The sequence below is a fragment of the Emydura macquarii genome, unplaced genomic scaffold, assembly GCF_026122565.2.
Source record: "Emydura macquarii macquarii isolate MOO-44397 ecotype Brisbane River unplaced genomic scaffold, CSIRO-AGI_Emac_v2 contig_2372, whole genome shotgun sequence".
NCBI lineage: Eukaryota > Metazoa > Chordata > Testudines > Chelidae > Emydura > Emydura macquarii.
The window spans coordinates 4,179,487-4,207,384 of record NW_027132509.1 but is presented as its reverse complement, the minus strand read 5'-3'; the positions used below and the strand labels follow the sequence as shown (position 1 = coordinate 4,207,384).

The 27,898-nt window shown below is 43.0% G+C and overlaps 1 protein-coding gene across 1 annotated transcript in view; it reads right to left on the bottom strand.

Moving 5' to 3' along the window:
• HTRA1 (HtrA serine peptidase 1) overlaps nt 1–12,806 on the bottom strand; it is a 42,214-nt gene extending 29,408 nt beyond the window's left edge. The window contains exon 1 of the mRNA XM_067561359.1: nt 12,082–12,806. Within this exon, the coding sequence (XP_067417460.1) occupies nt 12,082–12,571 (490 nt within the window). The 5' untranslated portion in view covers nt 12,572–12,806. The remainder of the gene's footprint in view (nt 1–12,081) is intronic.
• Between the last annotated feature and the right edge of the window lie 15,092 nt (nt 12,807–27,898).

Below are 27,898 nucleotides of genomic sequence, written 5' to 3'. Positions count from 1 at the left end.
TCTCGCATATCCATAAAATTGGGAGTCAAAATGTGCAAACAGCTTTAGAGAATTTAAATATCAACCACAGAAGTCCGAAAAATGTATGGTTTCAGTCCCATGAATTATTCTAGGTTCCTAGTGAGGATGAAATAGTTCTCTGTGGACACATGCCGACTATTGACACCCATCCCAAGCAAATATTATATCTCCTTATCACTGGAGAGAAATGATAAATGTTCAGCCTTTGGATAAAGTGTCTATGGCTTTCTTACTGAATATTATAAAAATAATCACTTGCCCTATTTGGCTAGGATTTTAATAATGTATTTTAAGCAGGAGATCTTCCTACCACTAATCTGAAAGCCACAGTTAGTGGTGTATGAATCAGACAAACATCCTTCCGACTATGACTCTTGCTGCCAATTAACGTCAGGATTGCTAGATAAATGTCAAACAGAACTTATTTTGATAAAGGAAGTGTATCTAGTGGTTATGGCTGGGATTCAGGACTCCTGGGTCCTATTCTCAGCCATGCTACTGACTCACTGTGCAATCGTGGAAGCGTCATTTTTCCTCTCAAGATTACAAGTTTAGCCTTAAAATGAAATATGCTCAGACTTAACCAATGCTTGGAGCACTTCAGATGAAGCTGCTATATAAATGCTCAAGGCCTCCAGAAATTTTTCTTTAAACTGTGCAGCATTATTAGTGTGCCATCAAAACTGTCTAAAAGTGGAAAGATCCAAGTCAAACTAATTGATTTGCAAATCAATGAGGGAGACAAGATGGTCTGATGAAATGGAAAGAAATTGCAGAGCACCAGTGACAAACAACTAAAGTAAATCAGGAGTGAAAGATCCTCACTGTAAACGTAAGTGAAGAAAGGGAGAACTGGATTTCCATAGAAAAAAACAACAGAATTGGCGCTTAAATGTCCAATGGTTGCCCCGGTTCCTTGCCTTTTATGTACCCCCAGAAATGTTCAGATGCAACATCTGTAGCAGAGCTAGAAAAAAGCTAAAAAGGTAGAAGAGAGATATTCAGGACAAGAACAAAACATATTGAACTGGAAAACATCACTGAGGGAAACCTGCCTGAATTAGAAATATTAAGACGTGGACGTCTGGTAGATATGGAAAAGGATCTGCAATACACCCTGTAGACAGAAGCAATGAGCACTTTGGCTGGCAGGATTCAAAGCAGACGTGTTATTTTCTTTTCTGAGGAATTCTGAAAACACAATGGATGAGCCAATCTCCTTCCTTTTCCCCACTCTGCTCAGCTTACACTGTTTAAAGTTTCCAGTTCAGGTCATCAGCCTGTTCTCCTTCCCAGTTCCATGCACCTCAGAGAGAGAATGAATAAAACGTCCATTTAAATGGCATTACGTAACAATCGTGTGGCACTTTTACATATTATGCATGTAACCAACAATAGTGCAACCTGAAACATTTCTTTTAACAATTAAAAAAAAAAATTAAGTTCACGTTTGGAAGGCGTGAGACTTTTGCTTTTAATATTTTAACAGATGTCCCCATTTTGTGGAGACAGATTTTTTCATTTTTAGGAATATTTGGCTATGAAGGGCAAGAAAGCAGGGGAAGAGACAAATGGGAGGAAGTAAGTTTTCCACAGAATCTATCATGTAGGTACAGAACGTGAAACCTGAATGAGCCATTTATGGACGTGCATCTTCTGCAGCCAGCAGGGATGAACAGCAGACACCTATTTTATGATTGGCTGAAAAGGCTTGGGGAGCAGGGGGAGGAAGAGAGTGCTGATCAGCTTTAGAGAAAGTTTACAGGAGTCCCCAGTCAATTAAGGGCAAAAAAGTACAAAAAAACATGAACACCTCTTTCTGGGGTTTTGGGTTTATTTTGTACAAGAATCTTGTGCGATTAAACCATCACAAAAGAACCTCAACCTCCCTACACAATAGTGTCTGGCCATATTTTCTTCATGTGGCTAAAGGATCTATTTTACTTGCCCCATATGGATTTCAGGTAGGGGCCTGCTCATTTAAATGGTAAGTAGTGGGTTTGGGAAGTAAAAAATAGATTACAACAGACTGCAACTGGCTGGTTGAAATTTTTGCTGGTCACTTCTGAGGATTAAAGTAGATGGAAAAGATTATATGAGGTGCTTGTCATCACTGAGACATAGTCACCTTCATGTAGTGGCCACAGACCTCCACTTTTGCATAGCTTCTCCTAATGGCAGATGTTAAAGCAGCTTATATAAATTATGTTAAAGAGCTTGATATCACATAAGATAGGACGTTAGTCTTATCTGAAGATTTTATAGCTATTGTGTAACAGCCACAATATATTTATTATTAGGACAATTATGATTATTAATAATAATAATACCCAGTTCTTATATAGCGCTTCTCATCCAATGATATATGCTCATTTACTACCTTCAGGGGAGGGCTCAAATTCCATCCTTTCCCCACGTTATTTTCAAACTGAAATAGTCTCTTTGCCTGCCTCTAATTACTAAATCCAAGAAAACCAGCAACTGATAAGTACAGCTGACCTTTATTGCAATGAAAAGGTCAACGATATGCATCAAATTGAAAGAAGTGAGGTGTACAGAAAAGCTTGCACACCTAAACCTATTTTGCATAAATTTCAAAAATTGTATGTTCTAAATCATATTTTCCAAAGTACTCATTTCTTTAAAAACACAAATATCCAAGCAAGGTATTATGCCTGGATGCCTTCAAAATTAAAGTGTATTTACTAATTCCAACTACCATGTAAACCCTTCCTAAATTTATTTGGCATCATCCATGTTTCTGGTAACATCTTACAAACAGCTCATTGTGGAGAAGTTATGCAAGTCTGTAGAACTGCAGTTCAGACTCTGGTGACGCAAGTGAATATATTTTCAGGAATCATACCTGAACTTTGAAAAGATGAAAATATAGCATAAAATGAGACCAATTAAGTACATTATAAGCAGTCGTGAAAATCTGTTCATGAGGAAAAATTACCCCCCCTCCCAAAAAAAAATATATACTAAACATGCACTTAACCTTACCACAAACAGGCCCATGAATAGGTATAAATACTTTACTTAATTATACCCGTTTGGAACTATTTGTGGCAAAGTTAAGCATGTGCATGGTTTACAGGATCGAGGCCTAAATTCAGAAGTCTGACTTTCCTATTTCATGTTTATTTATAGAGCCATGGTAGATGAGGTAATATGTTTTATTGGGCCAACTTTTGTTGATGAGAGACAAGCTTTCGAACTTTCACACAACTCTTCTTCTCCAGACCTGAAGAAGAGTTCCGTGTAAGTTCAAAAAAGTTTCTCTCTCTCACTAACAGAAGTGGGTCCACTAAAACATATTACATCACCCACTTCGTCAGGACCGACACAGCTACAACACCACTGCATATTTCTGTTGATAGATATTTATTTCATTAATTTTAATTTATAAAATGACTTTCTCCAAAAATAGAACACTTTCTTGGCAGAGCATTCCTAAGGAGTTACACAACCCAAGTAGTTTAAGAGAGTCTATTGGTGATGCCTTTTACCAGTCAAGGTGTGCTAAAATAATCCAGAAATGCAAGGTCTATCATGTCTGACTGCCTAATTCATCTTCAGTGTTTGTGAGACTGTAGCTATTGGCACAAAAAAAATCTTCTCACTTCACGGATTCCAAAAACAGCATCAGTAATGAACTGTGCCATTTATTACAATGTAGATTTTCCTTTTTCTGTAGATAAGATGGGCCAAATCTTCAGCTGGTGTAAATCAAGGCAATACACTGTAGTGCTCCTCCAGTACAGAGAAAGTCAAATTAAAAAAAAAGAAAAAAAAAAAAAAAGGTTAAACTCCTCTTCCTATACTAAGAAACATAAGCCATGTCAGGAAACACATGCACTTGCAACCCTGTAAAGAAGCCGGTTTTCTCTTGCCACATTCAGAACCCAACCACAATAGTGCAATGAATTCACTTTCTGACTGGACACAATTATATACACCCTGATACTTGTATTACCACCCAGGCAGACCAGGGATCCCAGAGGCCCAGTCAGCTTGGGGGCAAGGAGGGAGAGGAAGGAGGGGAAGAGTGGCTCAAACTTTATTTCAACAAAATCTCAAAGAGATTTTGCATGCTATTCACAGATTCTATTTCCAACATTACCCTCCAAGCGCACACCACCTCTTATTTGCAAAAATTATTTTCCAGGTCTCCAATTTCTTGGATAGCAAAACATTTTCCATGAACAATGAGACTATAACGTGCCCCACCACATTCAAATTCAACCTTTTAAAATTCTTGCTGTTCACTCATGGTTTTTATATATTCCTATAAGTGTTCACAGGTGCTTTAAAATTTCAAATCCCAGGACAGAAGAGGATTAAATCCAACCCTCCAAAGCTTCATTTGCTGATAGGAACCTTACTGTCTGAAGGAAATCCTACAGAGACTCCAAAACTGCTCACTCCCAAGAAGGAAGACTAGACTGGGGAGGGGCTGAGGTAGGGTGCGTTTCGGACAATCCACTTCACACAGCTCCCTCTCCTCTTAATTTGAATACTTGGCTTCAGAGAAGTTTCAATAGCCAGCCACAGTTTGGGAGTACCTTCTGTTTTTCAGGAAATATTTTATTGTTATATTTTCACTACACAAAACAACTGCTCACTGAGATAAGACAGACCCTGATGAGAGAGGGAAAAAAAATCAATTTCAGACCACCCAGATAGAGTAAGATGTAGCCACAATGGTGACGAGAGGAGGATAAGAAAACTAAGCCAATTATTCTGTTGGATCTAGAGTTCTATTTTGTGCACCTATTGTCTTCAAACCCCTAGCCTAACATAGATCATTTTTGTGGATTTAGTGTGTCCTAAGTAATCTACAGAGCTCTCTTAAAATCTTTCCAGAATGCTAACCATGACATGTCTATTATTATCTTCAGGAAAACAGCTGAAAGCTTAGTTCACAAAAAACAATATCAGCTTTCCCCTTGATAAATATCTGGCTAAGTTCTTGACCTTCCCAGGTTTCTCAGCTGAGTTTCTCTTCCTGCCCTGACTATTCATTTCTGCAATGCTTTCCACTGCCAAAACCATTCAGCCACGTCAGTCCTGTAAGCTAAAGAATCTAAGTAGTTCCATTTACAGTTTTTTCCCATCATTTGCTGCATAGTTCTCATTTCACTATTGTTTTCAAAGTACTCATAATTAATGACAAATGGTTATTGACTTTCCATTTAAATCATTCTGTCAGATAATTATAGTGTATTATTTGGACAAGATGTATGTCTCTAGTGCACTTCAAAATATCAAGTCAATTTGCACAACCCCAGATTTAGCCATGAATAAACTTTTTCTATTTCTAAAACAATGAAAGGAAGTTTATAAAACTTAGTAAACATATGGGTAAAGCTGGTCAGTATAGGGGACAAGGCTGTCTCATGGGCAGGTCTGAGACAAAATCCAAGAAAAACTAAGGAACATCTCAACCCTCACACTACATTCTGCTCTGAGTGGTGCTCTTCTTCAAACTGACTTCTCTAATATAAACACAGAGCAGCACATGTATTTTAAAAAGCCACCAAGCAAAACCCTACCAAAACATAACCTTCCACTGCACGCACAATTCTCCGCCTGGGGACAGAATGAAGGAACCAGATATGGCACTCTTAGTCACACTGATTAAAACGCTATTGAAAGGCGCTCACGGAGATGATAGCAATATAACCACCTATATAGAACAGAATGTGGAGTCCTACCATTTCAGAACAAGGGGTATTAGAGGATGGTCAACATTTTACAACATTCACAAGAAAGTTTCTATCCTTTCTATAGACGTAAATGTTAAAAACAAACCCCAATTTGTCCAAACTTCATGATGTAGCCCGTGAGAATGTCAAGCAAGAATATGAAATTGTGTGGGACGCTGTCCTAGAATGCCTGCAACTGTATAATGGGAGAAGCAACAGCTAAAAGAAAAATTATATTTAGTAAGTTATTTACAAAGGTCTAGGATTTTCTTCCCTTTGACCTACTATCCCACTATGTAGACCACGGGGAGGAAGTTCGAGCCACTGAAACAACTTTGTGGCGGAAAGAGCAACAGCAAGTTTGTTTCCTAGTAATTCAGGGTGATCTGTTTTAGGTATTTCTAATGCCCTCATCACTGTAGTACCTAGATACCAAGTACTGGTACTCTGATTCACTGCCCTCATTATTGACATATGTATTTATAGATAAGCTTCCCTTTAACAAGGGCAAGGGACATTAACACTATCTTTGTATGCTCTTGAACACTACGAAGCACAACGGGGTCCCAAAGCCTGACTGAAACCTCCAAACACTACCATAGAAAAAAGATCTTTCATAATGACCCTCTACATATGATGATTAAAATAAATAATCTATTTCCTGGCGCACATAACTTTCTGAATTCTCTAGGCTGACATATCTCATGCTTTTCCAAAGATGTAGAATTTCTTCTGTTTTGTTGAAGTAATTTGCAACACACTGGCATGAAAACGGCACGTAAGCACACAAATTAAAATTTTGTAGATGCATTTGTGTGTGGGTGCTTGGATATGAAAAAACTCAAGTAGCCTTCGTGTCCATGGAATTCTGCATGTAACTTTGCTCAGCTGATCCATCACATCGGGATGCATCTGGATGTAAACAGGCAGCATTCTCATCCTGCTCCTATCAAAGTAGGTACACTGGACATGATCCAATCTCACCTATTTCCTGCGGTTTCATTTAATGGTAAGTTCAACAACAAAATTCAGCTTGAGGTCTCTCACCTCTGCTTTGCTGTTCCTAGGACTTCTCTCTGCAGGCCGTCTTTTGTCCTTGACCCTAGTTCCTTCTGTCTTTAAGAATGTGACACTGGCTGGATTGGGTAGACCATTTAGGATATTATTTATCATCAATGTCAAAATTACAATAATTCATATGAGATATGCCATGTCAGGTACCGTTAGAAAGGTTATAATTTGCTAAGTATGATAATTTTGTTTATGTCTATGTGTCATATTTGTATAGAAAGTTATGGATATGTTTGATGTATCTATATTTCAACTTGTGCTGTTTCTGGGTGACACCCCAGACAGGATGGCTGCAGCACTAGCCTGCTTAATGACCCATTAAGGAAACTCAAAGATACAATAAGCCCAGGGAAAGAACCTAGGGGTTACACCTTATAAGTCACCAGGACTTACTCATTTGGCCCTGAATTCCATCTTATTGCTGTAAATTTCCACAAGCAGCATGGCGAAGGCCAAGGGAGATACTGTCTTCAGTCTTCACCTACCTCTGGACCAACTCCTCATCTGCAACTGCAGTGTGAATCAAAGGACAGACTCAACTAGGGATTGGACGTATACCAGAGGAACTGTACCAGTCTGCAAACGCCACAACTCTAGAGAACCTGATATAGATGGCATTTTGAATCATTTGTATGTATCTGATCGCTTTGACCAATTTAACATTACTCTTATAGTTTCTTTCCTTTTATAATAAACCTTTAGTTTTAAATACTAAAGGATTGGCTGACAGCATGGTATTTCGGGTAAGATCCAAACTTATATTTATCTGGTACTGTGGCTGGCCCTTTGGGGATCAGGAGAACCTCTTTGGTAAAGAGCATAGAGTTTTAAATAACTTATCTCTTTACGGGACTCTCTTTACTCTGACTCTCCCAAGCTAGTCTGGCTTCCAGGACAAGTATGCAGAATGACCCTGCATCCCCAGGCAGGGTCCTAGTTCTTGCCAATCTGTCAGAGAGGCATCATGCCCTGAAATGAATGCCTCTTCCCCAGAGTTCACAAAATTTGTAACTGAAGACCAGGGGAAGGGAGAGGATGAGGAAACACATGAAAGTGTTCTAGACTTACATGGGCTTCTGCAACTTTTCACTGAGGACTCAAATTCCCATTGTTGCATTCTTTGTAGAAAACACAACACACAGACACACAGTTAAAAAAGTATATTTGGACGTTTGATTTCTAGAGGAGAAACAGATATCCCACATCAGCAATCAGATAGAAAGCCAACAAAAGGGTTCAGCATAGACTGAAACAGATTAAACAATGAGCAAAATGTGTAATACCTAGGATAGAGTACTGAATAATTGATGCCTAAAGAATGAGACGTATTTGACTCTTGGGACAAGTAAAGAATATTTACAAAAGCCTCGGAACCAAAAGATAGTAGGTACAAAATTAAGTACATTTCATTTTTTCCGGATGGTGATCCATGTACTGAGACCATGAGGCAAGCATGATTTCTGACCTGAGGACCTTTTGTGGTGAATAAGGCACAGGTAGTAATTCCATAGCCTACAAAACTAAAGATGGGATAGAATTTCCTACATGCTTTTCTGGGAAAGAATTGGTGGAGAAGCTGTTCAGTAGCGTCAACAGCTGTTCATCAAGAAAAACAGGATTTTGAACAACATAGTACTTGACTGTTTTATGGATTGTTTTATGTCAGTTGTTGAAATGACCCGACATTATGTAAATTTTTTTTTGTATTTTCTGAATTTGAAAGAAATTTCTACACACCTACTGCCCTGTTTCTTTCTTATTCAATTCAAGATATACTCAGTTTTTGCCCTACTGTATAATTAGGAAACTCAATTTCATTTTGTATGAATAAAAAATCTGCTTTTTAGAAATGGGATTGAAATAAAATACAAAGCAACACCTAAAGGTTTACACATCATGCATTAGATAAAGCTTGCTTTATCAGACATGGCTCAAGCCTCCGTCCCTTCTAGCCTGCCTACAGGCTAGACTCTGTATCCCTGTTTTGGGGTTTTTTATCTGAAACATTTTTGCTTGCAACAACATTTGCTCTGTACCAGGGATGAAATGTCACACGACTGGTCTGCTTTTCCAGCACCTCCCTTTTGTTCTCATTGATACAGACATCAAACAAAGCACAGAGGTGCTACAGGAGCATAATGCTTATCCAAACATGTTTCACTTCTGGGCGTTTGATATTTTTTATTGCAAATTTACTTAGAAGTTAATTTTTAGGTTTTCTATGGAAAATGTAAGACTATGAACTGAATGAATCAATTCAGGTTTATACTTTATTTGCATAACCAACAGGAGAGTTGTATTTCTCTGCTGCTCAAACACAACCCAAATTCTATGGCCATTCTGCAAAAAGACTATTAGACAATATTGTTATCATGGACTGAGATCTAAAATCAAAGGCTTATATTCTACTGAGGATCAGGAAAATGAGGTAATGAAAGCTTGAATTGTTTGCTGACATGAACTGGTTTGAGACTGTTCTAACAGAATACAGTATAGCTTTTAAATTTAGAGGTACAAAACTTAGATATCACTTTTCATTTTGTTTACCAAATGTGATGCTCCTGGACCATTAAAGTAAGGTTTGCACAAGTACTACACTTTTATAACTCACTTCTGAAACCCAACACCTATTTGTATCGCTCGCTCCTGAAACTCAACATCTAGTCCACAAAAGAGTTTTTCACTCATAGCTGGAATACATATGCACTGAGCCACACAAATATTATTTTACTGGACAGGAAAGAGTAAAATGTTCAAAAAGTTGCAGATGTTTCGATGATGAAAAGTTTCTGCATGCTTTTTATCAGAACGATTGACCTCAAGGGGAACAGCATCTGAATCACTAAACATGACTAATATTTTAGAAACTGAGCCACATTCTATCCTTTTTTTTTTTTTTTTTTGCATAAAACTCCCAAAAGCAGTGGATAGTTTGCAGTGGATATAAATCCTTATGATCCAGAGTTTAACCAATCTCATCCTGTATGGTATTAAAATGAAACCTGCCAGGGGAAGGAGGGCAGATTATACCACACCTGCCTAAGGGTGGGTGGTGGGGAGGTGATGCATATTCCTCAGAAGCATTTGGTACTGGCCACTGTTAAGAGACTTGATACTGTATTACATGGACTATGGGTCTGATCCACTATGGCAATTCCATGTACAACAGCATAATACAGTCCTGTAACTTAACTATGTGTTTCTTACTGCTGTTTATATGAGACCACAATGCTATTACCTTTTTTGTCCTGATATTATATGTGAGGAGAGTTTATTTTAGAATGCATGACGAATGAACCGCTCAAATTTACACAACTCTACCTTGGAATACAGTTAGACTTAATTTATATACCTAACAATATGATGGGTTTTTAAATAATTTGTTTAGGGAAAAATAATGTTGTTAAACTATAAATACATATTCACTTCCCTTAATTTGTCAGATGCAATTAGCATAGCAGTAAAGACTTATAACGCCAAAGAGAAAAGATTATGCCTCTTCATTATTATCTGCATCGTTACTTGTACTGTGCTAATCCTATGTTCCTTTTGAAGAGAATTTAGAAAGTTGACCTACTGTGCTTTTAGGTTTATGTTTTTCCCACTTCCACATAAATGTATTATTACTGAACAGAACAAGAGAAAATATCTGATGAGATGGGTGACAGCCACTCACTGCCTGCTCTGTTATTATGGATATAGTGCATTCATTTAGTAATACCTGGTTTTACATCAGAGGCTGCCAACTTCATATTTTTTATTACATTTTCCATGACATCGCTCCATGAAAAGAGTACCCAGTTAAAAATGTCCTCACCAGGACTCCTCAGAAATCAGGCAATACAATTTCATTCAGATTAAATTTATTTGTTTGTATCTAGTTTTAAAGGATGGGGGGAGGGGTTTATTTACTTTAAGTGGAACATAAAAACATTTTTCCCTGTTATTTTGCTTACTAAATACATTACATTCTTGTTCTAGTTTCTAACCCTACTTGAAAGCCAAATATTAGTCAAGGACAACCCTTCCCTCTGGTCCTCTTCTAATACTGCACATATAATAAAATTAACTCATTTTACCACCAAGGTGGCTGCATTTCAGTGATACAATCCTCTGTAGACACTATATACCAGTTTATAAAGCACTTTGGGAGTCCTCAGAATGAAAGTTATTACTCAACATTGACTGTTCCCTGCATGATCATGATGACAGTTGATGATAAACTGGCAAAATCTCAGTCTCTCAGAGATTTCCTAACCTAATTGAGTAGGTGGCCACGTGGCTGAAACATCTACACTCCCACTCACCCAGGTATGTAAACTACAACTGGAAGAGGAAGCCACTTCAAGAACAGAGGACTTCCTTCTCTCCACCCAAAAAAGTTAAAGAATGTTATATAAAATTGTTTTACTTTCCAAAAGGATGAGACTTATAGTTTACTTGCTAATTCTCGTTTAGTTACAAAACCTACAGAAATGCATAAGTGAACAACAGTCTGCATGTTCATGTTTAAAGTCAGCTGCGTTGAGCAAGCCACTTGTCATAACATCAGGTTTCGAGTCTCCAGTAGGACCAGCACCACAATGCTGTGTCGGGCTGAATGGCCACTGAGTGGTTTGAAATAGAGATTCCTCAACACCACAGATTAAAAAAAAATCCTGCATTAACACTCAACTCTTTGTGGAGAAATACAATGAACGCCTTGCAATTTACCGCTTTGGGTGGAACCTTAAATCTCGAGCTCTACAAGGACATTCATGAGCCAAAGGGCTTGCTCTGGAATCCTTGGTCAAGTCTTGGGAGCCCTCTCTGCCACTTAAGAGCCTGATTTCTCTCCTTTAAATGGGCCAGTTTACTGGGCACCCCAGCATGATTTATATCAGCGACGATATTACGAAGAAAGCAGCTAGCAGACACCAGCTCATTAACAGCAGCAGCTGAGTGATGTAGGTCCTCTCAGGCTAAGAGGAGCAGGGAGGGGAGCTGGTGTAGCCCAGATGCCGAACACAGCAACCTACCCATCGAGCCTTAGAGAGTAACCAAGCGGCTCGGCTGACCTGATTCCAGGTCGGGGGCTCCTCTGAAAACACGGGCGAGTGGAGGGAGGATGTGACCCGCCATCCGTCCAGGGACGGAGAGTTCTGCGTGCCCGTGGCAATGGTTTTGCTTCACGCCCGAGGGAATCTCGCCCGAGTCCCCTTCCCCAGCCCGCCGCCCTCGCTCCCCGCTGCCGGCAGGGCAGCGTCCCCCAACTGGGTAGGCGCCAGCCGGCTCTTACCCTGGCCGCAGGCGCCCCGCTGGATGACGATGACCGGCGGCTGCTGCAGGCGCTCGGAGCGGCGGCTGGCCGCCCGCAGCTGGCACAGGTTGCCGTAGGTCCGGGCGTCGCTGCCGCACACAGGCTCGCTGCTGCTGCAGACGCAGAGTCCGGCTCGGGCTCGCTTCCTCACCGTGGCCGACGCCGCCACTCCCCCGCCGGGCGGCAGCCGGCACTGGAGCCCCTCTCCGCAGGGCGGCTCCCCGCCGGCCCCGCCGCAGGGCTCGCCCTCCTGGGCCGCGCACAGCCGGCAGCAGCCGCACGAGTCCAGCGCCTCTCCGCCCGCGCAGTCGGCGGGCACGGCGGGGCAGCGCGCCCGGTCGCAGCGCTCGGGGCAGCCGGCCGCCCGCTCGTCGTAGGGCCGGGCGGGCTCAGCCGCGCCGCCCGGGGGCGGCAGCAGCAGCAGGCAGCAAGCGCCGGCCCAGCTCAGCAAGAGCGGCCACGGCAGCATCCTGGCCAGGGGACGAGCAGAGCGAGCCGAGCCCCCTAGATGCTAAGCCCCTGCAAGCCGAACCCCGCGCGGCTGCGGGGAGGACTGGGCCTCGGCCGGAGCCGCAGGGAGAGCGGGGCAAAGGCGGGGCGGGCTCCCGAGCGCCGCAAGGCGGGGTGGGGGGAGACCGGGCAGAGCTCGCTCAGCCCCAGCCGGCTGCAGGAGCCGCACAGGGCAGCGGAGAAGCAGCGAGCGGCGGCGGCGCTGGGGAAACGGGCGGCCGGGAGGGCAGGAGCGTGTCTGACTGAGCCAGGAGGACAGCGTGCGGCCGGCGAGGGAGGGAGGGCGGGCGGCGCGCCGCCCCCGGGGGCTGCCTTATAAACAGCTGAGCATGGAAAGGGAGCTGCGTGCGTGGAACGCGGCCCATTGGTTTGCGCTGGCCGGGAGGGGGAAGGGCGGGGGGAGGGGATGTTCACTTTAAGGAGGACTACAGCTTTCCCCAGCTGGCGGGCGGTGGAGAAAAAGGGCGGGCTGGACAGAGGCGTGAGCGAGGGGGACAGGGCAACGCCACAAAGGGCTAGTCCTGTCCACTACATCCCCAGGCAGGAGCGGCACATGCTTGAGGCGGCTAGTCTGACCCCCCGCCCTTGGTTACATGCTAGGTTGAGCATGCTTGCACCCTAAGAGGTAGCGGGAGTATGTCTCCCCCCAGCAGGAATCCTAGCCCCAGCTCAGACTATAGCTAGACTCTACGCCCAGAAAGGAGGTGTTAAAGACCGCAACACCAGCACTCGATGGAACCCAGAGCCTAATTTTAATTAAAAAACGAGTCGTGCACTTCCAAATCGGATTTCTGATTATGATTCTCAGCTGCTTTTTCATGAATGTTTCCCTTACCTAGCAAAGATTTTGCAGAGAATAGTGTGCTGGTTTGTTAGTGAAAAATTCCCACATACTAGTCCCAGAACATTAGAGAGAGGGTGGGTGAAGTAATTTTTTTTACTGGACCAACTCCACTAGTGAGAGAGACATACAAGCTTTAGAGCCACACGGAGCTTTTCCTGAGATCTGGAACAGGTACTCCAAGCAGCACAGCTAAATGCAAGGTGGAACAGGTTGTTTAAGGAAAGTAGTTAACACATATTCTAAGGACTATTCAAGGTAGAGGTGCTATTAACTCCTCTGCAGACAGGACAAAAAGAAGGGGTTTTCTGAACCACCCCATTTCTGGCTTTCAAACAACGCCCAGCCTTCGTAAGCTCATCCTCAGAAACAACATCCCCACAGACCAGGACACACCAACTCAAAGCGGCACCATATGCTGCCAGAACAACAGATGCAAAACCTGCAGACATATCTCCACTTTTACAATGCTCAACACTCCCACGTAACACAGCTTTCAAGATCCACTGGTCCTACACATCCCTAGCATATCATGTGGTATCATCCAGTGCACTAAATGCCACAACAACAACTATGGAGATGAAACCAGACAATCCCTAAATTCTCAAAATGAATTCACACAGGAAAATTATAAGACAAAAACATATCACCTGTAGAAGAATACTTTTCACAAAGTGATTGCTCTATATCTGATGTAATCACTCATCTTCAAAGGAAACCTGCACAACACTTTAAAAATACGATTCTGGGTGCTTACATTCATTATTCTACTAGACACTGAAAATCCTGGACTGAGCAGACACTGGATTTATGTTTTATTACAACTATCTGTAACCCACAACCCACTTTTTGTCCTATGACTGCAGAGGCATTAAAAGGTCCCTCACCCTGAATGATCCCTTAATATGTGCTAACTACTTATGCTAAACAACCTGTTCCATGTTGCTGTGATGTTGCTTTTCCAGACCTGTAATCTGATACTATTTTACAAAAATAAAACACACTGGAATTTTCTCTAGCTTTACCATAACTCTAAGATTTCTGTGAAAATAAAGGGGTGTCTTTACCATCCCATATGTATTCCAGGGTACCCGTTTAGTGTACAACCTTAACTCTGTATGACATGAAATAGCCACACAATGACGAACGTTGTTAGTGTTTGTGGTTCAAGATTAGATTAAATTGATTTTTAAACATACCTTTTCTTTCTTCATGGTGTCACTACTGAGCACCATTAACCTAGTATACTTAGGTTTTTGTCTTGGAATTTTGTTTTGTTATTAAAGACGTCACACATGAACACTGAACAAGAAATGCAAAGATTTAATACAAAAAAGAGGAAGTACTTTTCACCCAACACAATTAACCTGTGGAACTCATTGCCAAGGGATATTGTGATGGCCAAAAATATAACTGGGTTCAAAAAAGAACTAGGTAAATTCATGGAGGTTAGGTCCATTAATGGCTATGAACCAAGATGGTCAGGGATGCAAACCCATGCTTAGGGGAACCGTAAACTTTTGATTGCCAGAAGCTAAAGGGAAAGACAGGGTTGGATCACTGGATAATTGCACTGTTCTGTTCATTTCCCTGAAGCAGCTGGTACTGGCCAATGTCAGAGACAGGATATTGGGCTACATGGACCATTGGTCTGACCCATTGTGGCAGTTCTTATCTCCATCATGTACAACCATACCACTCCTGCCACCATGGTCCAGCGCTTAGACAAGATCAGCTCATGAATGAAGCGGTTGAAAACTCAGCTAAGAAAGGTTATGCAGGAGGGCAGAGGAAAGTATTTTGAAGAGTTTGCAGCCACACTCAGTCTCCAATTGGTCAAAGCAGTCCATAGTTTAGGAAACTCCTGGACATTTAGCTCTTGTACAGCCATCCTTGAATAATGCTTTGTACCATCTCCAGCTGGCTAGGAGACTCCATCCCATCCTGGTGGACAGTGACCCGAACTCAGCTATACATGCCCTTATCACTTATCATCTGAACCACAGCAATGAAATATACCTGGGAATGAAGCCTTTGCTGCTTAAGAAACTCCAGCTAGAACAGAACACTGCAGTGCCTCAACAATACAAGCTACCATGAGCATATCACACCTGTTCTCTATTCTCTACACCGGCTTCCCATATATTGATAAAATATCAACTTCAAGCGTTTTGGTATTTATCTTGAAGGGGCTCCATTGCCTAGGTCTAGAAGGTATAAAAAACTTGTTTAAAGCTCTACCGTAAAGATCATAGTCAACTACTTCTCTCTGGCATAATGGAATATTCCACATAAGAGTAAAGCTACTCTGTGCAGGAAGAGAGCTTTCTGGTGGGCTGAAATGAGCTCACACAGAAACTAAGGACCATCACAAATCTCAACACCTTCCACTCCAAGGGCAAAGGGCTCACTACTTATAACACATATAATACACATAGCAAAATATGCAACAAAAGACTGCAACACCCATGTGCACAAAAACCCCAAACCCACCCAAAACAAAACACTCCACTGTTTATGCAGTTCTCTCTCTGGGGAGAGGATGAAAAAGAACCAACCACAAGTGACAAGTGTTAGTCGTATCACTTTATGAAACATTGGAAGGTGCTCAGATACTATGCTGATTAGGGTGGCATCAGGATTGGAATAGAATACACAAGGTGCTAAATTTTGTAAAGGATCAGTTTTTAAATTAATTTTAACATGCTAATTAATGCATTTCCTTACAAATGCTTTAAAATCATTCTGTATTCAGGGTGTTGTAGTTTTGGGGAAGGTATGCTGTATTTTTCATACTTAAAGATGCCTTTTTAAGTGCAAAACTCAGTGCAATGGTAACTATAGAGCCATGATTTGTACCTCCATAATGAAGGACATATTGTGCTATTGTCATAGTATTACATGATACCTTCAACCATCAATACCAGACTGTTTCTGTATCTAGATCCAGAAGAGGTTTAAAATGTCTAAAGAAACTGAGCCAAACATTTAGGTCTCAATCCAGCAAAACAGTGGAGCTCGGACTTAACTTCTAAATATGCGAGTAGTCTCATTGACTTCAAATAGTTTTGTTGTATGAGTAATCCTAACACTTGTTCCAGTGCTTTGCTAGATGGGAGCCTTATGTGTAAATAGTTGGAAATAAATCGTATTATAATACAGATGAGTATTAAGGTATTAAATATAGTTAGAGTCCAGGGATAAACTGTACATAGCACCAAGGGAGACAGCAAGGGATTTTTGGTCCGTTTCTTGGGTTTTGTTTTGTTTTTTTGGGGGGGTGGGAGGAGGGGTGTTTAAATCATTTTCAATTTTAGGAATATTACACAAAAACTTGAGTTTTTCTGGGGAATAGGATTTGCCAAAAATTACAACATACAGAACTATTTGGCTAAGTACTTTGAAAATATCCCCTCCTTCTCCCCCCACCGATTAAGAAGTCCATAGGAGTAAGTCTCTCTTTCTGCCTCTGCTTCTTCTACTGAGAAGATCCATAAAGGAGGAGGGGAAGGGGAAGAAGAGGGGAAGTAGGGCAGGCAGTGGAGCATTCATTGACACACCTCTCAAAGAACTTCAGTTACTGTACGGGGTGAGTAACCTCCCCTTTTTCAGGTAGTGTCCCTATGGATGCTCCTTTTCAGGTGAATATTGAGCACCACCCTCCTCAGGAGAAGGGGACTTCGGAGTAGATTCCAACAGTTTACGAAGCTGAATTATGGATTACTGCACAGTGCTTTGAAAAAGTATGTATAGAAATCCAAGTTGCACCTCTACAGATCTCAATAAAACGTTCTTGAGAAATGGCACTGAGGTGGAAGGAACCCTCGCTGAATGGGCTAATAGTCAAGGAGGCACTTGAATATCATTAGATCAATAAAAAAATATGATGCATCCAGATATCCATCTAGAGAGTTTTTAGTTGGAAAGATATAAACAGATTTCCTAATTGATTTAGTTCTGTCCAAGTAAAAGGCTAATGCCCTCCTGACAGAGTGTATGTAATGCAGCATTCTCCCTAGTCAGATACGGCTTAGGGAAGAAAACTGGGAAATTAATGAGCTGGTTAATAAGAAATTCAGATGACACTTTAGGTAAGAATTTGAGTAGGGCCTGTAGCCAAATCTTCTCTGAAAAATGCTGAGAAGGAAGAGTGTGTCATCTCTCTCTCCAATCCTTTGAGCAGATGTAATGGCTACCAAAAAGGCCATCTTCAGAAATAAGTTACGTAGAGAACAGGTCACCATTGGTTCAAAGGGAAGTCTTATAAGGCATCTGAGCACCAAGGTCCCAAAACCAGGGTAGGATGTTTGATATGAGGGAAGAGTTTCCCCCAAACCTTTGAGGAAGCTCACTGTGGTAGGGTGGGCAAACACTAAGAAACCTTCAACTGGGTAATGAAAAGTTGTGATAGCTGCCAAGTGAACCCTGACAGCACTCAAACTTAACCGCCTTATTCAGTGCCAGGATATCCATTAGTGAAGACACGTGAAATGTGTCATAGAATGCAGCAAAGGTTGAATCTCTTCTACTTCTGCAAGTAGGTATTGCAGGTAGATTACTTCCGGCTGTTTAACGGTACTCTTTGCGCCTCCGCAGAGCACATTGTTTCTGTCCCCGTGAATCATCAGTTAGCTGTGTTTTGAGGTTAAGAACTCTCAGGTTGGGGTGAAGGACTTAACTGACATCCTGGGAGAAATGTGGGACAGTTGGGATTCTGATTGCTTGACAAACTGCCCAGTTACATGAGATAAGGAAATCATGTCCATCTCCACCATGCTGGGACTATCAGTATGACCTTGGTCTTGTCTTGTCTTAGTTGTCCACTACCTTCAATATAGAGGTGTTGGGGGGTGGGAAAGCGTACGACATGGTGTCCAAGGTAGGAGAAAGACATCCCCCAGGGAGTGGCAATCCATACCCACTTTCAAACAGAACTGAATGCACTTTTTGTTCATGGTAGTAGTGAAGAGGTCCACTGGCAGAAAACCCCAAATCTGAAATACCCAATCAAGAATCTAAGGGTCCAGCTCCTATTCATAATCCTGCAAGACATGTCTGCTGAGAGCATCTGCCATGATGTTCTGAAAGCCAGGAAGGTACACTGCAGACATGTGGCTATGACTGTCTAGGTACCAATTCCACAGTCTTATAACTTTGGCTCCAAGGAAAAGTGATCTTGCTCCTCCTTGTCAGTTGATATAAAACATTCAGGTCACCTTGTCAGTCATGATCTTGAGGCACCTGCTTCCAATCAGTAGCATAAAATGGGCATTTCTGACTGCTCTGAGTTCCAGAAAATTGATGTGATCCCATGGGATGACCACCTGTCCTGAGCAATATGAGTATTCTGATGCATTATCCATCCCAATAGAGATGCATCTGTTATTACAACAGTTGTGAATGACTTGGTAAAGCGAACACCTGAGCAGAGATTATGGGAGATCTTTTCACAAATCTAAAGAGTCCTTTACAAAATGGGGAACTGACACTTGTTTGTCTAGACTATTTATTTGGGAAATAGACAGTTCTGTGCCATCCTTTGAGGCAGCAATGATGCAATTTTGCATGGCTTACTATAAAGGTACAGGTTGCCATACATCTACGTGTTGAAGGACGTTGCTGGGTGATGTTTGTGGGTTGCCCTGGATTGTGTTGACAATATTTGATAGGGTCATAAACCTACACCTTTAAAGCAAGGCTTTAGTTGTTACCACATCTAGGGAGGCCCCTATAAATTCGTGTCTTTGCACAGGGGTTAAAGTAGACTTCTGAATATTTAACTGAAGTCCTAGCTAGAGGAACAGTGCTATGGCCGCCTGTGTAGCTAACATTTCGCGGTAAAATGGACCTTTCAGCAGCCTATCATCAAGATATGGAAATACCATTATCACCTCCCAGCAACCACTGCCAGAATTTTTGAGAACTCTCTTGGAGCAGAGCAGAGATGATCCTGTATTGAAAGTGGTATTGGCATAAAGTAAAACGATGAAATCATCTGCAGAAAGGGTGGATCTCTATATGGAATTATGTACATTATAGGTCTAGGGCCAAGAACCAATCCCCTAGATCCAATGAAGAGATTATTGCTGCAAGTTTCTCACTGAATTTGTGTGCCTTTACAAAATTGTTGAGGAGCCTTAGATCTAGGTTGGATCACCACTCTCCATTCTTTTTTTGGACCAGGAAGTATTTGTAATGGAATCCCTTCCTTCTGTGTTGAGCAGGAACTCATTCTACAGCTCCTATGGTCAGAAGGAAGCCACAGCCTGCACCTGCTTCGATTCCTGATGAGGCTAGGAGTAATAAGGATGGAGGTAGAAGCCAGAAACTTGTGTTGTTTATACATATTAATGCTATGTCTGGTGCTCCAATTATTATGGAGACTAGTCAGTTTCCAAAACCACTGATTATTATGAGTATTCCTATAAAGAAAATTATAATGAAAGCATGAGACATGACAATAACAGATTTGGTCAAATTCTAAAAAGAGTTCCAGGTTGACTCAGTTCTGCATGATTAGTACACTGAGGACTGTGCCTACTATTCCTGCTCAGGCCCCAAAGATTAGATATAGGGTGCTAATGTCTTAATGGTTAGTAGAGAAAAATCAGCCATTTAAAATTACAGGTAAGATGGCTGAGTGTTTAGCGTTAGGTTGTAGACCTTTTTACAGGAGTTTGATTCCTCCTCTTATCAAAGCTCTGTCATGAAGTTCATGTCAGACTGCAAATTTGGAGATACGTTTTAAAGAGTGTCAGCTTATTTTTCCCATTTTGGAGTGATAGATGGTAGATAAAAACCTACTGGATTGGATGTTTAGCTGTTAACTAAACTGTTTATGGGCTCGAGACCTAATACTAGGATTAATATTTACATTAATTGGAGGATGAGATGGATTGAATCAAACCCAACTATGAAAAATTATAGCATTCTCTTCTATTGCTCACTTAACCACCACCCTCACTTTATCCACAAAACTCTATACATTGCTCTATATGTTGGTCCAATCTTGTTTTTGAGAAAGACATGAAAGAACAGAGCCACAAACAACCCCCCCCCCACCAAAAGATACTTCAGCCTGACACACTGTAACTTTAATCAAAAGTTAAAACCTCAACTGACTCTTATTGTTTTACCCTTTTAAATGTTCACTTACTTTCTATAAGTCTATCTGTTTTAAGACCATTTTATCTGTTAATTTTACTATTTACCCACTTTCAATATACCTACCTAATTTTAAAAGATACTGGCAAAAATGAAATAATGTTTGCTTTAAAAATAATATGTAAGTTCTTCAGCTAGGAGTTGGCACTGAGTGATTGAAGTGTGAATGGCTGAGCAATTGAGTTGGGTGTAGACAGGGAGAGTGATTGAACAATTGGTCTCAGTAAGGGATAACAAAACAGACATGAAGAAAACACCAGCCTCACCTAAAACGCTTGAGGGAAGAAGGAAGAAGCAAAGATGATCAAATGGCCGAAGAGGAACCCACCCTGATGACTTTAGAGCCAGCCCATTTCAAAGGACAAAATCTGATCAGGCTTGCAAGAATGTGGATGATTGAGGATCACACCAAAAATGCAGTTGCAGCATGACAATGCAAAACCCATAGTTACATGGGGTCCTTTCCCTATACAATGGGACAGAAAGATGAAGGCTGGAGGTTCGAGTCTACATCACCACATCAGCCAGGAGTACCAATGTGCATCGGCAGAACCTTGCTCCTCATCCTCTTGCTCTAGTCACCTGGCCAGTGACTATCATGAGCACCAAGAAGCTGGTAATTATGACATCTGGAAGATCCCTATGTATGTTTGTCTGTCTCCCTGTCTGTGTACGCCTATCAGTGTGTGTGAGTGTGAATGAAAGCATCAATTGAAACATGTCTCTATAATTGTAGTATTGATATAATGTTAATACTGTTTTCCCAGTGTTTACATTATTATGAATGCTATTTCACTAAGTAAAGCACATTAATGTTATTACAGCGTTGATACTTTTCTTTTCTTTAATACTATTTACCAAGTTTCTGTGTTCACAATAAACGTGGCTTGTTGCCTTATCCCCTGAAAAGATCCTGTGATATTTGTTATTTGAGTAACATATACATCGTCATAACCTCAAATGTATTTTTTATAATTAAACATCTGGAAACAAACAAAATATCCACCTTATTATGGACAAAACTCCCTCCTCTAAATACATCAATAATACTAACCCTTATGTCACTAGCAGTAGTGGTTATATGTTGTTTGACTAACTCTTGTAAGATAAGTCATTTTTGTGTAAAGCCTTTCATTGTGTCCTTTCAAAACCTAGCCCAACTAACTAATACAAATTCAACAAACAAAATTCCTACTTACCTCAAACTAAAACATTCTACCATCCAAGTATGAGAGATAGAAAGAACTACTGGAGCGATAAAGACAGTACCACAAGGGAAAGCTGAAAAAGCATGAAATACTCACTAATTCATAAATGCAAAGCTCAACACTTGTACCTTTTGCATCATGATTCAGCCAGCACACTCAAGCAAAGAGAAATAAAGTCTGAACCCCCGAAATCAAGTGAGCTACTTAAGGACATCCAACAACAAAGGTTACCAACAGTCTCTGTGGCAAAAGAATGGAAAAACCAGTAAGTAGGAGTGAAAAGCCTAACAAACCTGGTGATAGCTGGTTGTTCAATAAAAGAACAACAGTTCAACTTTAAATTCTCCCACAGACAAGTCTTAATCAACAGAAACTTAAGAGTTATTCAGTTGTGGTACAGCGCAACTGAAAAAGGACACAGCCTAAAGTGGAGGATAAAACTCAGTATAGCCATAGACCTTAAAGCAGCCACCACTAAAGAAAGCATCAAAGCTCAACCACAATAAATATTAAAAATTTCCCCCCCAATTCAACCACTATAAAAGAATTCATGCTAAAATGAGTAACAAGATAAAACTTCTTCAATGCACTAGCTTAAACTAGAACAGAAACTACTAATTATTAACAGCCAATACTATAAATCCAACAACACTAAACACACCATATAAATCAAATTGTTGACCCAACACAGGAGTGCATGCAGGAAAGATTAAAATTTGTAAAAGGAACAAGGGAAACAAGAACCCGACTGTTTACCAAAAACATAGCCCCTAGCAATTCCAAGTATCAGGGGTAATGCCTGCCCAGTGACACCATTAAACAGCCACAGCATCCTAACCATGCAAAGGTGGCATAATCACTTGTCTTTTAAATAAAGACTAGAATGAATGGCCAAACATGGTTCTATCTGTCTCTTACAAACAATCGGTGAAATTGATCTCCTCATGCAAAAGCGAGAACAGCAGCATAAGATGAGAAGACCCTGTGGAACTTCAAATATAAATGAACTATTACCAACTTCTACCCCTGGGTTCACAGCTTATAATACTTGATTCTTACGTTCGATTGGAACGACCTTGGAGTATAACAAAACCTCCCAAAAAAAAAACAAAAAAACATACTTCTATACTGAGAACCATAGCTCAAAGTGTGCTACTACGTAATAGGTATCATGCAATGTCTAATGATGAATTTGGCTAATACAGTGCCCATTAATCCGCTGATAGTGAAGAAGACTCATAGTATAGCGGTGTCTCACCACTTGATTATTCCTCCGTGAAGAGCGGCTAGTCAGCTGAATACTTTTACTCCTGCTGGGCTAGCGATAATTATTGTTGCGACTGTAAAGTAAGCCTGTGTATCTACATCTATACCTATACTGAATATTTGGTGTGCTCAGACAATAAAGCCTAAAAATCCAATTGATACTATTCCTCAGACTATTCCTATGTAGCCAAATGGTTCTCTTTTACAAGCATAGTAGTGTTGTAGACAGGTAAAGGAATCCCCAGGTTACCAAGCACCACGCAGAGAAAACAGTTTCTTAACTACTTACAAGTTTATTTGGGGCAAAGAGGGTGTGGGGTTTTACAAGGGAAAAGGAACAGCACATATAACAGACTTATCTACTTTCCTAAATAGGGGGACTAAAGCAGATTAGAAGGATAACAAGACACAGGATACACTAATTAACGATTAGATGATTTCCAATAGTATAATTAATTAATGTTAATTATACCTGAAAACTATAACAAGCATGCTATTTAAAATCTTACCACCACGAGGAACAGGGTCATGACGCCTGGCCAATGGGGGGATACGAGAAACGCTCGGATTCAAGACCCGGACCGGTTACACTCGACTCGACTCTCGCCCAGTAGAAGACTCGGGGGCGGGAAGGGAGGCAGCAGCTTCAGGCGTGCAGTCTGGTGGGCCGACAGCTCTCTTCAGTCAGACCCACCGAGATGCAGCAGTGTTTATGCACTCGGGCTATGTGCAATATTCGTAACAGCTGATGGCTGTTGGGCTATGTGCTGTATTCGTAACAGCTAATGGCTGCTGGGCTATGTGCCGTATTCGTAACAGTTGATGGCTGCCGGGCTATGTGCCGTATTCGTAACAGTTGATGGCTGCCCCTGGCTATTTGCAACGTCCCATTGTTTGCCATTGCAGACGTGCTATCTTAGGTGTGTCAGTAAAGGTCCCGATAAGGTCAGGTCTCAGGTCTACTGTAATTGCCGAGCGGGAGGGGCTGAGCGGGGGCGAGTGCCGGTCACTAGATATTATGTTGTCGCCACATCCCCCCTTGGCCGGTACGAGCACCCGCCGGCTACAGAATTCCCCGAAGACCCCCTGGGGACGGGAGGGACGGGAGAGGGTGGAGTGCACCGAGTCACCGGGGGGGGGGGGGGGTGTTTAGACGGTGTCTGCCCGTTCTTGGCGAGGCAAGGGATGATAACTTACTACTTGTGAACATAGAACAGAATGAAGACGGTTACTTAAAACTTTCAATAGACAATGAAACAGACAACATCCTATAATACAAAGTATACCGATACCAAGGATAGAGAGAAACATATACTTCAGCCATTGGAAATTTGGCAACCAGGAGGTTAACCACCCCCATACATCGATTTCGCTATCAGATTGTTGTATATTTTCGGCAATATGGTGGAGGTCGGCTAAACGTTTTTCAATTAAGGTGCCATGATCGGATAGATTAAAGCAACACATTCCTTTGAATTCTTGACACCCATGATTATGTCTAAGCAACAGGTAATCTATGGCCAGTCGGTTTTGTAAGGTGGCCAGACGTACTTGGTGGAGGTCCTCGGCCATAGCCTCGATCAGGGTGGATGTTAGATTAATGGACTTTGCCAAGGCACATGCCACCTTTGACAATTCTATAGATGAATGCATTGCCAATGCGGGAACGCCGACCAGCGATACAGCCAGGGAGACTGCTTCAGTTTTAGAAAGTAATTTGGTAGAGCTGTCGCAATCTGAGTCAAGTGGTTTTAGGGTGCGTCGTCGACGCGAGGAAGAGGGTGAGGTGGGGGGCAGGATGGCCACTGCGGTGGTTACTCTTCCGATTGCACACGGGCCTCCGATGGAATTTGCGGGGACGTAGGTATAAGCCGTGAGGCCGCAGAATAGGAACCATCCTTTGGGCAGATACAAATGGGTTGTAAAATAACTACTGTTTTGCGAGGAGGAACAAGATGACTTTTGTGAACCGGTGACATTAACACAGTTTGTGGTACAATTAACAAAATTGATACACTCATAAGCGGGGGTAATGTTTTGTAACTGTAAGGTGATGCGGTGTGAGTTTGTCCATTGTGGCACCGGGTTGGGGGTGGATCCCCACCAGGGGAGGTCACGCACAGTCATGGACCTATTGATGTCTTTCAGCATAGAAAAGTTGTGGATGCTGGAAAAGTTGGTTGGCAGACCGATAAAACAGGTGGTCAAGGCGGAGCTCACGGTGTTTCCTCCCGTAACGCAGAAGTTGGTGGAATTTAGAGCCGTACGGGCCAATTCTACCCACCAATTGACATTGGAGGGGTGAAGGTGGTCTGGTTCATGATTGAAACATCCTGGGATGAGGACTACTGATGCCTAAAAGGATAAAGAAATGAAAACCAGTTAGCCCCCCCCCCCCCCCAGGTGGAAGGAAGAGGTCCATGGGGGAAGAGGGCGCCTTTAAGAGCGCCGACTTAGCCAGTTATGATGTGTTAGGAGGGAGGACGAGTCCTCCTCGGTTCGGACATGGTAGGTATTAGGGTACTTCCCCGGCTGCATAATGGAGCCGGGGACTGGCTTTCAGATGCCCTCCGCATTGGGTTCCAGTACCCAGACCGTGTCTCCCGCTTGGTATACGGGTTTCCAGGGGTCCTGTGGGAGCGGAGTTAGGTGTGGCCACCGAGAGTATGCCTGATTCATGGAGATTAGGGTCTGGGGGAGATGTCGTTCCCACCCCTTGTAGTCCCCCCCGCCCAGTGCAGATCGAAGGAGGGATTTGAGAGTGCCAATTTTCCGTTCTACTATTCCATTGCTTTCAGGGTGGTACTTGAGGTGGACATGGAGGTTAGCCCCCCAGGAGGCGATGAGCGCTTCAATGACCTTACCAGTGAAGGGGGCCCCCCATCGGTTTGGACCTCTGTGGGGAGACCCCAGGTAGTCGCCAGAAGGGTGAGGGCCGAGGCCACAGATTTTGCGGTGGACACCTTTAACGGCTGGCACCACACTTGTCGTGTTCCCAGATCCACGACCACGATGCCCTTCGGATGGGACTTGGACCCCGGGAGGGGTCCAATAAGATCAACTTGCCATGTGGACCCTGGAGCAAAGTACTCGGCCTTGTAGGCCCCTTTTTCATGTCGTGGCTGGTTCATGCTGCGGGCCTTGTGGCACTTAAGGCAGGTCTGTGCAGCACGGGTGCACTGTGAGAGAGGGACATCGGAGTGGCGTTGGCCATGGCTGGTGAGAACATTGTACATGGCACGGGGGGGCAGATGCCCCCATCCATCGTGCAACCACTGCGTAAAGCAGTCGGTTAGGAGTGCCGGCTTGGCGGGGGCAGCCTGTAAGACCTCGCTTTGGCGGAGGCGTTGGTCTAGCTGTGTATGCAGAGGGTCGGAATCAGACCGGTGGGAGGGGCAGTGGGTAACGAACCACGGGAGTTTTGTGTGTTCAGCCTCGGTTCTGATCTGATGCCAGACATCCGCATGTGTTGTTGGGGTACCCTCCCCAGTTAGGATAGACAGACAATAGGAGGAATCAACCCCGAGCACCACGCGAGATTTGGGGTGGTCTCGCGATAAATGCTGGGCTGCTAAGAAAACCCCGATAGCCTCCGCTAGCTGTGCTGAGGTCTCGGGGGGCAGGATTTCCATATTGAAAGAACTACACTCAGAGCACAACATACCTGCCCTAGGGGACGGAGAGGTGCCCCCATCGGAAACAATCCATGGCGAAAAGGAGCTTTCCTGTGCCTGAGGGGCAGAGGGGGACACTGGCCCTGACCCTGGGGTGGATTTACACGTCCAACCCCGGAACTTCTCCTGGGCTTGGTAGACCAATTTTTCCCAGGTGGGTCCCGTGCCCCCAAACTGAGGGGCGGGCGTGAATGTGAGACAAGGTATAAGGCCCGCGTGGGGGCCGTTTAGAGTGCCAGATGAGGTTTTTGCCCATAGTCCCGCAGCTACGGCGGCAAGGAGCATTTGCCCCACCGGTCCGTAGCGGTGCTCCGGGCCGTGGAGTTTATGAGACCAGTTGGATATGGCCTGGGCCTGTTGGGAAACAGTGTACCCTACATGGGATTCCCAAACAAAGATTTCGATTTGCAGAGAGGCATTGGGGTCCCAGCGTGCTAGGGTTGGGCGGGACTGAAACCAAGTGACAAATTGCTGAAGGGCGCTGGCCGCCTTGGGGGCCAAAGCTCTGTTCCCTTTCGGCGGGTCACGCACTGCTGCAGAATAGCTAGACTGGGCACTAACGTTGCTGGTATAAACTGTCGATGGTAATTAAGGGTGCCCAGAATTTGCTGCACATGTTGCTTGGTCGTAGGTGTTTGGTCCACCCATGCTGAAATGGAGATCGGGACTGCATGGCTTACACCCTCTTTTTGGACTTGAAGTCCCAGGAAGTGATAGGAAGTGGATGGGGCTTGCGAGCTCTTTTCTGTGTTAACTTCCCAGCCGTCCTGGGCCAATAGGCTGAGGGTGGCCTGGGTGGCCTGCTGGACCGCATTAGGGTCTGGTCCACAGACTAAAATGTCATCCACATAATAAATGAGCTGGACCCCTGAGGGCAGACACAGCTTCTCTAATGTACGCTTTAGAGCCCCTGTGGCACATGCGGGGGAGTTTTTGTACCCTTGGGGGCATACTTGCCACTGGAATTGGGCCCCCTCATAAGCAAAATTGAGGATCCCCTCTTTGTCTACCAGTGGGATTTGGTAAAACATATCCTTAAGGTCTAGCGTGCAGCCCCACTGATTGGTGTTATTTAGCAGGGCCCGCTCGATTTGGGGGATTTCCCACTGGGCTGCAAACGCTAATGATTGTAC